The 12,711-nt window shown below is 37.0% G+C and overlaps 1 protein-coding gene across 2 annotated transcripts in view; it reads right to left on the reverse strand.

Annotated features, from left to right (window-relative positions):
• Positions 1-12,711, reverse strand: part of LOC149806855 (guanine nucleotide exchange factor subunit RIC1-like) — a 190,305-nt gene that overhangs the window by 54,218 nt on the left and 123,376 nt on the right. For both annotated transcript variants that reach the window (XM_089958692.1, XM_089958684.1), the window contains 3 exons: positions 9,405-9,491; positions 3,504-3,588; positions 696-945 (listed from right to left, as the gene is read on the reverse strand). In XM_089958692.1, coding sequence (XP_089814818.1) covers positions 696-945; positions 3,504-3,588; positions 9,405-9,491 — 422 coding nt within the window. The remainder of the gene's footprint in view (positions 1-695; positions 946-3,503; positions 3,589-9,404; positions 9,492-12,711) is intronic.

The raw sequence follows: 12,711 nt of genomic DNA on the forward strand, positions 1-12,711 counted from the left end.
CTCAAACTATAATACATTTGTTCTACACCCCCAAGGTCACAGAGACAAGTGAGTGTGTCCACAGAATGAATTGTCTTCATTTCATAATGATTCATGAAATGTATCATGAGAATCCATCAAATAATTAAGGAAACAAAACCATATGAAAAAAGTTGAATCAATTTCTTCATGCACATTTTCTATCACTAAAACCTTGACATCAAGGAAAAAAAGGTGAGCTCGGATGTTACAAAATGAACTGTTTTGCTTTCATTATGATTTATACCAAAAATGATATAAATTTATTGAAAGGTTTAAAAAATAAAAAACTTAATTGCTGATGTCAACACAGAAAAGGTACTGTTTATCTCATTTTCCCAGTGACACGAAGTTGACAAAATTTATCTCATAAAGACTTCTGAAGATGAAGATAATGTTCTGTCATTGTAACCTGAAAATTTAGGTAAAAGGAAAGTATACAATACAAGTGCTTACAAATGAACTCTCAGCATTATGATATGCCTGTGATCTAATAGTGAAAAATGCAAATCAACTGGACACATTTGTGATAAACAAGTCTCCTAGTGGAAAAAAATTTATAATGGAAAGACAGAAATATAACTATTTGTAACTTACTTCAAAATTTAGAAACTGATGTACATTGCAAGTAAATTAGGTAACAACTTCACATCAATATTGAATGAAAATAAACAAACCTCTTTACTGACACTTGATTGTCAGACTTTGTATGTGTTAACTTTGGCTTTTCTTTCGGCTTTGGCACATCTCTCAAGGCTTCAGTGCTAGTCACACTGGCACTTCGCATACGGCTTACATTGCTGACATTACTAAAAGTGAAACCATCTCTGTCAGGTGGGGTGATTGGTGGACTGGCATTACAGTATCCACCTGCATTAACTAAATTAAACTGGGTTAGCGGTGGAGGTGCATCAGCTTCACTTGGGTCTGAAAATAAAAATAAGAAATACTGTCTATTCTCTGCATCCCACATTAGTAAAATCCTGTTTGATTTTCATGAATTTGTGATATAATCATACACCACAAACGTTTGCAAGTGAGATAATGATTACAAATTTAATGAAAAAAACATTAAATAAAAACATCCCTACAAATTAAAAAAGCAACATGTGTGTAGAGTAGCATCATTTGTATCAAACTAAAAGGCCTTTATGCCAGGATGCTCACTGCTAATTTGGTCGAAATGGTCCAGTGTCTTTCTTTTAGCAAGAAATTGAAAATATTTAATGTTGATAGACACAACAAAGATGCTGAATAATGCAAACCTTGGACAGGTCGATACCATACACTTGTAGGATGAACAAAAATCTTGGCATCTGAACAACACAGACAACAAAACCAGTGCACATGCCATACATGCCATCTCCTGGTGAGGAAAAAGTGTAATCCAAGTGAACAAAAAGAGTAATCCGAGCAGAAAAAGAGTAATCCACATATAACATGATAAAATTTCAATAAGCATATCTGTACAAAATGATTTATCCCTCTGGACTTTTAACTTCAGTTGCTGCTTCAAGTTTTCGTATAAAACACTTTGAACTTTAAAAAGCAATAGACTCTCATTATGCATTTCTAAACACTTTGTACCAGCTGAGACTGTGAAAGTTTTGCACACTAGTAGAGCACTAAGTACTGGGTTACAAAGCCTGGAACTGAATCCAGTTTTACTTTTGTTAATGATACTGAACAATCTCTCACCGTCAGCATTAGAATGGTAAAGAACCAATATTCCTTTCATAACCTGACGAAGAAGAGGACATTTATATCTTCCAGTTATTGGGTCTTTTAGCTGGGAAATAAGATGAAAAAAATCAACTCTGCCCACATGAAGTACATTGTCAGGCAGAGTGCCAATTTGATACTTCAGGAGTTCTCCTTCTAATTTATCAACAGCCTTTCCTGCAGTATGGTGCATCATATGACAGAGACAACCTGATATGTACAATGATGGGGACATTTTTCAAAATATAGAATGCAATTCCTTTATGAACTCCAGTCATCACTGATGCAGTATCAGCTGAAAACCCCATACAGTTCTGCCAACTGAAGTTTATTCAAAGCATTATCAAGCAAATAAAAAATGTTTTCTCCCATGGAATCTACTGTTAATTCTGGTAATGAAAGAAGAGCACTCTGACTTTGCCCTTTTCAATGTCAAAGTCTCTTACACAGACTGGGTACAACTTTTGTCCTAATCACTACTCCTGTCAGTTGCAATACTAAAAGGCTCAATTTTCATGGCTTCTGCTAAACACCTAATATTAGATGTTTTTGTTCTTGCGCATGCATATTTTCTGCAATTCTGGAATCAGGAAGCATTCGTTTGAACAAAGGACCAATGTAGTCTTCTACTGCTAGGGGTAGTCTGTGTTCTATTAAGAACTCTGTAGATAATGCCTCTGCATTTATAAAATTTGTGTCCACAATTTAGTTCTGCTGTAAAAAAGAAGTTACCTTAGTATTGGAGTTAGCAAAACTATTTCAAGGTTTCTTTTTTTGTTTTAACAACATGACCAATATTAAAATCCATTCCACACAGCCGCAAGGGGTGTGAAGCTGCCCTTGAATGGAGCACTGTATTGTGTATTTCCTGTATTCATCTCTGAATCGTTTTTTTGTCTTTCCTAATCCATCTGTGAAATTATTTGAAAAATATTTTTGCTCTAACACACGAGTCGACAAGAATAAATCTGACTTGACTTTTAGCGCCAAATACCTACAGACTGGTTCTGTACCAGATATGAATTAAAACAAAGAATCTGTGAGCAAAGATTACAAATTAGAAAACCAGTCTGTTCTCTCCTAACTAAGCCATACAGTGGATATAGATAGAAACCAAGGTCGTAAGTTTAAAGTAGAAACCAGCATGTTTCTTGGAAATAGGGCAGCTTCTATAATTAGAACATAATACTGTTAGGAAAGTGATTGCAAGTCTACAGACAAGCATACTCTTACGTCGTAGTTACACAGAAGCCATCTTTTCTAGAATATGGTCTGTGGGATTAATGGGATGTTAATAAAAATGAGAAAACAAATTATTAATTTCTTTTGGTGGGAATATACCGAAAATGTGTAATCCGAATACAGTTACTCATATGGCGCAATTTAGTGAAAAAAAGTGTAATGATTATGCCAAAAGCATGATGGTTGGCATGTATGCATGTCCCATGAAGTCACATTATCCTAATGCCAGGCTGACCACTGATTGCTCCGGTGGCCTAGTGGTTAGAGCATCCGCCACAGATCGGGGAGGTCACGGGTTTTTGAACCCTGGCCAAATCATACTAAAGACTTATAAAAATTGTACTAACAGCTGCCTCACTAGGCACTCAGCATTAAGAAGTTAGTGTTAGGACTGGTGGGTCTGGTGTCAGGATAATGTGACTAGGTGGGATATCATGCTACATGTCTGTGGAACGATGCCCCAGTGCTAGACATCACTATAAACTGCCACACTGTAGACGTTGTAGTGATATGACCAATACCTATTGCTTTGAGAAATCTGACCAGATCCTGGGCCAGTTCCCACTGTCCTGTTTCCAAAGCTGCATCCAGCAGAAGAGTGGCATGCTGTAATACATGAAAGATTTAATTACAGGGATACACTAATTATTTGGACGTCAATTACTAAATTCACTAAATTTTCATATGCAATATGTATTGGCAAAATGGTATTGTCAATGGCACAATAATCCTGAAAAAATAGTACTGTCAATGGCATATTAATCTTGGCAAAAGGGTACTGTCAATGGCACATTAATCTTGGTAAAAAGGTACAGTCAATGGCACATTAGTCTTGGCAAAATAGTACTGTCAATGGCATATTAATCTTGGCAAAAGGGCACTGTCAATGGCACATTAGTCCTGACAAAAGAGAAAACAGGATAGCAAATTAATCTTGGCAAACACAGTACTGCAAATGGCATAACAATCTAAGGAAAGGGTTACTGTCGATGATACATCAATCTTGGCAAAAGGGTACTGTCAGTGGCACAAAAAACCTTGGCAAAATGGTATTGTCAATGGCACATCAATCTAATCATGGCGAAAAGGGTATTGTCAATGGCACATTAACCTTGGCAAAAGGGTACTATCATTGACACATCAATCATGGCAAAAGGGTACTGTCAATGGCATATAAATCTTAGCAAAAGAGTACTGTCAATGACACATCAATCTAATGATGGCAAAATGGCAATGTCATTGGCACATTAACCTTTGCAAAATGGTACTGTCAATGGCACATCAATCTAATCTTGGCAAAATGGTACTGCCAACAGCACATTCATCATCATCATCACCATTATCATCAATCCCTTCACCCAAGAGGTCGTTGGGGTACCACAGTTGACTTTACAACCAATTCTCTCCATCTTTCCCTGTTCCTTGTTGGGCATCTCCAAATCCCATGCCTGTCCACTCCTTAATGTTGTCTTCCCACCTCTTTTATCTGTCTGCCTCTTCTTCTGCATCCTCGCACGATTATTTTTGCCAGTCCAGATGATCTTGAGACATGACCGTACCACTTCAGTTTACACTTTTTACAGTGGTCAAGAGGTCTTCATAGGATCCGATGGCTCATTGGATCCTGTTGTGGACTTCTTCGTTGGTTATATAGTCAATGTATGAGATGTCCAAGATCTCGCTGTAGCATCTCACTTTGAAGGTTTGAATCCATCTTTGTAGATCTGATGTGAGTGTCCATGTTTTACAAGCATAGATAAAGATGGATATGACAATCGAGCACATCAGCCTTATTTTGGAACCAAAAGCAATGTTGGCATCTTTCCATACTGGTCTCAACCTTGTTATTGCTGCTGTTGTCTGGGCAATCCTACAGAGTAGTTCTGGTTTGGAGCCCTCATCTGTGATAATTGATCTCAAGTACTTGAAGCTTGTGACTCTTTCCTGCTTCTGTCCACTGACCTTTATTTGTGCACTGATGCTGTTGGTGTTGTTTGTCATCAGTTGTTTTTTCTTGTGTGCTAATCTCCATACTGTATGCTGTGGAGGTTGTGTTGAGGTGTTCAACCCAGTCAGCCAGTTCTTTTTCATCTTCTGCATTACCATCAATATCATAAATGAAGCCAAGGTTGGTGATTGTTCTTCCTCTGATGCTGACAGTGCCCTTGTGGTCATGCAAGGCATCCTTCATGATTCTTTCCAGGAAAATGTTGAAGAGTGTAGGTGACGGTATCCTCCCTGTCTGATTCCAACTGTTGTTCGAAACCAATCTCCTCTGCTGCCATTGATGAGGACAGCACTGGTGGCTTTGTCATAGAGGTGCTCAACAACCTCCACCAAGTCTGAGCTAATGTTGTACTTCCTCATAGTTGCCCATAAGGCAGTATGCCATACCCTATCAGAGGCTTTTTTGAAATCTATAAAGACGTGGTACAGATTCTGCTGATGCTGAAGGTATTTCTCACAAAGGAGTCTGAGATGGAAGATTTGTTCTATGATTCTCCTTTCTGCTCAGAAGCCTGCCTGCTCTTCAGCAATAATTTTCTCTGCCTGAGGCTTTAGTCTGTTGAGAATTATCTTCAGCATGACTTTGCTGGGTGACTGATCAGACTGATGGTTCTGTAGTATTGGCATAGCTTTAGGTTTCATTTCTGGGGGAACAAGATGACCAAGGATCAAGTCCATGTGGTGAGCCATTCTCCTGTCTACCATATCTTGTTGCAGATTGTTGCCAGGACTGTGACTATCTCTTCTCATCCTGCTTGAATCAACACCAGCTGATTTTCCTTTCTTTAGTGACCTAACTGCAATTTCTACTTCTTAACGAAGAATGGGGTTGTCATCAATTTCTTCTGCCTGAGGGCAATTTACTTTAGCACTGCTGGATCTCCTTGGGTCTTATGATTGTACAAGTTTAAGCAGTATTCTGTCCATCACTTGAGGATCTCTTGATCTTCTGTCAGGCATTTTCCTGATTTGTCTTGGATGGTGGTAGTTTTCCCTTGTTTATGGGTTGTGAGGTCTTTCACCAGCTGATATGCCAATTTGCTGTCATTTCTACTCAGACTGTCTTTGATTTTGCAGCACTGTCTTTCCCCTCACCAAAGTTTTTCCAGTGCACTTTGCAGAGACCAGTAATATACCAATTGTACCTCTCCAACTCGTGTGTAAATTCTTTTAACTTCTCCCAGTGTTCTAACGTTCCATGTACCAATAATGATGTTCTCTCTCCCACGGATCTTGGTAGTGGGAGCACCAGTAGCATACTTGTCACCTCCGTCCTGGTGTGCAGTGGAAGGCACGGTCATTGTTGACCTGGGCTGTGACCTATCCAGTATGGAAGAATTGTTAGTTGTTTTTATGTGGTGTGTCAAGGGAATGATACAGCCTGGGGGAGCCCATCAATCTCAAGACTGGATGACTGCAGCTGAAATCCACTGATAAAGTGTGGCACACCCTGGCCCTGAGCTTATGGTCATTGAGCTCATCTTGGAGCCATTACACCCTGGCCATTGACTTCATTGAGGAAGAGTTCTGCCCAGTGATGCTGTGCTATCATCACACTATTTTACCCCCAGTGATGCTGTGCTATCATCACACTATTTTACCCCCAGTTTGGAGACTCATGGGGGTGGAAGTATCTTATTCCATCCCGTACAGATCCAATGGACCTGTACCACTGCCCCAATGGCAAATTAACATTGGCAATATGGTACTGTCATTGGCACATCAATCATGACAAAAAGGTACTGTCAACGACACATCAATCTTAGCAAAAGAGTACTGTCCATGGTTCAATCTCTGCCCTTCCTGTGTCTAATAGTACTTTATGTAGGCACAAGTAAGGTATATCTGATTCGGGAGATTGTTGACAAATGGGACTCAATAAGATCAATCAAGGTATGCATCTAGAACCAAACCTGAAGTATGACCTCTGACCTTTAGACCCAATTATCTATAAATTTCCTTACTACACACAATGAATGTTTGGTCAAGAAACTTACCTAAGAACAAAACTCATTTTGCAAAACGTATTTTTCTTCGAGCCACAATGACCCTAGCCACTGAACTCTTTAATTAAAAATGAATAGGCCTCTTCCATGCCTTAAGTACAGACAATCCACAAACTCTGGTCAAGGTACTCGGTCTACAACTAAAGGTATTATGAGAAATTAATGATTCTTCTTTCAGTCAGTGATGTTTTGACACCAAAATAAAGTTTCATTCTTATCTATCATAAAAGTCATTACACACTTTGGTGATGGTACATGGCTGATAAATGAAAACTGTGTAGAGAAGGCATATTTATTCAATCAGTCAGTGACCTTGGCCTGTGACCTTTTTACCCCCCAAAATGACAGATTTCTTCCTTTCACCAAGTGCAAGCCATCCCCAAAGTTTGGTCCAGATAAGTGTTGTAGTCCTACTTTTATTGCATAGAAACAATTATATTCATACAGTCACATTAATCTGGACTTTGGATGTTTCTGGACCCAAAACTGAAAGGCTTCTTTCTTACCCCAAGTACTGGCTATCCACAAAGTTTGGTTTAGACATGTAACTCAGAATTAAAATTATTGTGTACAAGTCATATCATTCTTTCGGTCAATGTGACCCTGACCTTTTGACTCTAAAATCAGTAGACTTCTTCCTTATCCCAAGTACAAGCCTGCAACAAGTTTGGTAACTGCAGAATGATGGAGAATGAAAATTATTGAAGGGAAACAAATGTCTTCTTTCAGTCAGAGTGAAGCTGATTCTCTGATCTTTTGACTCAGTTGACTTCTTCCATAACCCAAGTGCACTGCCATCCGAAAAGTTTGGTAACTGTAGATGATCTACAACTATAGTTAATGTGCTGAAACAAAATTTGTAATAGATGGCCAGATGATGGACATGATAATATATATATACTCCATGTGATAGTGGCCATATAAAATTTAAATTTATGATAAAAAAACAAAATAGTAACACAATATACCATAATTACTAAAAATCACAATATACCATAATTACAGCAAATCACAATATACCATAATTACTGCAAATCACAATATACCATAATACTGCAAATCACAATATACCATAATTACTGCAAATCATAATATACCATAATTACTACAAATCATAATATACCATAATTACTGCAAATCACAATATACCATAATTACTGCAAATTACAATATACCATAATTACTGCAAATCACAATATACGATAATGCAAATGAGACAATCACAAAATAATTAATGTCATAAATATGTCAACTTAAATGAAACTAAAAATTAAATGATGCTAAAATATGAGCAATATTTTTTATCATCATGAAATGTTACAACAACGATGTAATGTCATCTATAGAAAGTATTATTCTTTTTCAAACATCTATTTCAAATGATTTGGTGTTTTAGGCAAGTAAAGTGCCTTGCCCAAGGGAAACACCACATCAAGTGTAGGCAAGTAAAGTGCCTTGCCCAAGGGAAACACCACATCATGTGTAGGCAAGTAAAGTGCCTAGCCCAGGGAAACACCACATCAAGTGTAGGCAAGTAACATGCCTTGCCCCAGGGAAACACCACATTATGCATAGGCAAGTAAAGTGCCTTGCCAAATGAAACACTGCATCATGTGTAGGCAAGTAAAGTGCCTTGCCCTAGGAAACACCACATCATGTGTAGACAAGTGCCTTGTCCCAGGGAAACACCACATCATGTATAGGCAAGTAAAGTGCCCTGCGCAAGAACACCACATTATGTGTGGGCAAGTAAAGTGCCCTGCGCAAGAACACCACATTATGTGTAGGCAAGTCAAGTGCTTTGCCCAAGGGAAACACATCATGTGTAGGCAAGTAATGTGCCTTGCCCAGGGAAACACCACATCATGTATAGGCATGTAAAGTGCCCTGCCCAGGGAAACACCAAATCATGTGTAGACAAGTAAAGTGAATTGCCCCAGGAAACATCACATCATGTGTAGGCAAGTAAAGTGAATTGCCCAGGGGAACACCACATCATGTGTAGGCAAGTAAAATGAATTGCCCCAGGAAACACATCATATGATCCAGGCTATTCTGATGGTGGAAATAAAACCGTTAACCCTTCTGGTGTCGATAAGAAAAATTCAAACATCTACACCACTATGGCATAATCTTAAGCAATTTGACTTGTTAATGAAGAGGTCAAAAACATTATGCAGCAAAACGTGTTGCAAGACCAGTTTTGGAAGACCACTTATCATTAAAGACCAGATTTTTCATCCATATATAAAAGTTCTAAACTTTATGTTGACCTGTAATTACAGACCACCTATCTTGTGAGATCACGTTTTACTAGTAAGATAAGTTGATTTCTCAAGACAGTTTTAGATGTGAAATATTCAAACTAATGGAGCCTGTCTAATCAAGATTAAAGACTTAATAACTGACCTGTCGACTGACCATGGGCTTTTCAAGGTTCTGTAGAATGATGAGATAGGAAGCAGCTGTCTCCAGGCGTCCATTGATAAGGCACTCCTGTCACATAAGAAAAACATTCAACAGTAATGTGACATTGTTGTAGATATATACAAATTAAAACTAGTATTAGAGTACAAAGATCTCAAATACACAGTACCCTAGTATAGCATAGTCCTTATATAATGACCATATTATCGTTGATCCCATTAAAGCTTTATGAATTTTATTATCTATGCAATGTACTCACCTATAACATGGTTGAGTATTATAACGATGGAGTGTGGTTGTGACTACATGGGTATAATTCACATCCAGCCAAACCTAGATATGCCAAAACACAATGTACAGATAGAGCAGGGTCTATGCTCTTGAGAAGAAATCATAAATAGAACCAGCAACACCCTAGTAAGTTAGTGCGTTGGAAAGTTCAAGTGATTCCAGTGTTCTCTCTGGGCACACTTATTTTGACCATCACCATCTGGCTTCAAAACTATATGACTCTTAAAGACTAGGGATCAAGTTTGGTGAACAAGCGTTTATGTGAAGTCAATAAATAGACAAGTCTGGTGAACAAGAGTGTATGTGAAGTCAATAAATAGACAAGTCTGGTGAACAAGAGTGTATGTGAAGTCAATAAATAGATAAGTCTGGTGAACAAGAGTACAGTGAAGTCAATGAATCATGGCCAAGTTCGATGAACAATAAGAGTACATGTGAAGTCAATAAATCAGACATGTTTGGTGAACACGAGTACATGTGAAGTCAATCAATCATAGACAAGTTCAGTGAACAAGAAAAGTACATGTGAAGTCAATAAATCAGACACATTTGGTAAACAAGAATACATGTGAAGTCTATAAATCAGACAAGTTTGATGAACAAATAGTACATGTGAAATCAATGAATCATAGACAAGTTTGAGGTACAAGAGTACATGTCAAGTCAATGAATCAAAGACAAGTTTGGTGAACAAGAGTACAAGTGAAGTCAATGACTAAAAGACAATTTGCAGCAATATTCTGAATAAAATAATCAGTTTTTCCTTAATTTATATAAAAAAACAATTAATAAAATGTAACAACAATGCAAGTCCTAATGAAGATGACTTTTACCTTTTTACCTTTAACCTTAATAAAACAGGCTTTTAAGTGCCCTTAGTGAGTGTACAGCACAAACCTCAATCAAAATACTGACAGAAAATATAACTAAGGTACAGCACAAACCTGAATCAAAATACTGACTGAAAATATAACTAAGGTACAGCACAAACCTGAATTCAAATACTGACAGAACATATAACTAAGGTACAGCACAAACCTCAATAAAATACTGACAGAAAATATAACTAACGTAAAGCACAAACCTTAATCAAAATACTGACAGAAAATGTAACTAAGGTACAGCACAAACCTCAATCAAAATAGTAACAGAAAATATAACTAAGGTAGAGCACAAACCTCAAATCAAAATACTGACAGAAAATATAACTAAGGTACAGCACAAACCTCAATCAAAATACTGACAGAAAATATAACTAAGGTACAGCACAAACCTGAATCAAAATACTGACAGAAAATATTATAACTAAGGTACAGCACAAACCTGAATCCAAATACTGACAGAACATATAACTAAGGTACAGCACAAACCTCAATCAAAATACTGACAGAAAATATAACTAAGGTACAGCACAAACCTTAATCAAAATACTGACAGAAAATGTAACTAAGGTACAGCACAAACCTCAATCAAAATAGTAACAGAAAATATAACTAAGGTAGAGCACAAACCTCAAATCAAAATACTGACAGAAAATATAACTAAGGTACAGCACAAACCTCAATCAAAATACTGACAGAAAATATAACTAAGGTACAGCACAAACCTCAATCAAAATACTAACAGAAAATATAACTATGGCAAAAAAGTATTTATCTGCCATTTCTCTTTGACCTAACCTTTCACAATTTATTTTTTGAGCTTAAAAATAATAAAGTTCATCTTTCTCTAAAAGGCAAGTGTTTTTTTTAACTTTGCTCAACAATGGACATAGGATCTGAATTGTTATATGCACACATGATGTTACAGAAATGGCAAAATAATAAAAAAAATGTTATTTGAAGAACTAATGCCCTACTGGGTGAAAAGTCTCAGGAATTCAAGAAAACACCATTTCTTCCTTTTACTTGTTGAGTGTTGAAACCATTTCTGATATCTTCAGCAATAACAATACTTTTCAATTAGCTGCTATGGTACACATGCTGGACTTTAGTTTACACCATTTTCATTTAGGTCAAAGTGGATATCATTATAAGTCTTACAGTGAAAACCCCATGTCAGAATGGTCATCCATTCATGAGGAGTAGTAAAACAGTTGTCATGGTAGCCATACTACATCTATAACAGGCACCACTTTCATTTGGAAGGATTATAGATAACAATATTTTCAAGATATGACTAGTTATATTCAGGATATGCAATAACAAAAGTTTCAAGATGGCTGTTGTTGTGGCTACAATGGATGAAAGATTGGCACCATTTTCATTCAAGATCAAATGGGCATCAGAAAAAGTCTTCTGGTGAAAACCCCACATCAATAACTTTCTCTTAGTGTTATGATAACAAGATTTATAAGATGGCTGCCATGGTGGCTATACTGGAAGTAAGATTTGCATGATTTTTATTTAGAACCAAGTAGACATTATATGAAGTCTTTTAATGTTGATATGACAGTCCAAAACCGAACGAGTGGCAAAAACAAGACTTTCAAGATGACTGCTGTAGTGGTCATAATGAATGTAAAACCAGCATAATTTTCATTTAGGACCAACAAGGCATCATAAGAAGTGTTTTTGTGTAACTCGGATGATCATATGGCAATCCATTCAAAAGCAAGATTTTGGTGATGGCTGCTGTGAACGCCATACTGTACAAGCAGCACTATTTTTATTGACAATCATTTAGACCATGAGATGTGTGTGTGTGTGTCTGCACATGTAGTTTCAAGGCAAGTAGGAGGAGTAACAATAACAAACTTGTACTAACAAATGAAGAGATGATGGATGACAGATGACAGACAACAGATCATCCCATAAGCTATTGTGATCTGTAACCAGTAGAATAAGTGTCTTCTACATTTCCAATAATGGCAAACACACACACACACACACACACACACACACACATATATATATATATATATATATATATATATATATATATATATATATATATATATATATATATATATCTCTTTTTGGAATTCACTGTTTTATAC

Source organism: Sinohyriopsis cumingii, chromosome 1 (assembly GCF_028554795.1).
Source record: "Sinohyriopsis cumingii isolate HCF-2022 chromosome 1, ASM2855479v2, whole genome shotgun sequence".
NCBI classification, from domain to species: Eukaryota; Metazoa; Mollusca; class Bivalvia; order Unionida; family Unionidae; genus Sinohyriopsis; species Sinohyriopsis cumingii.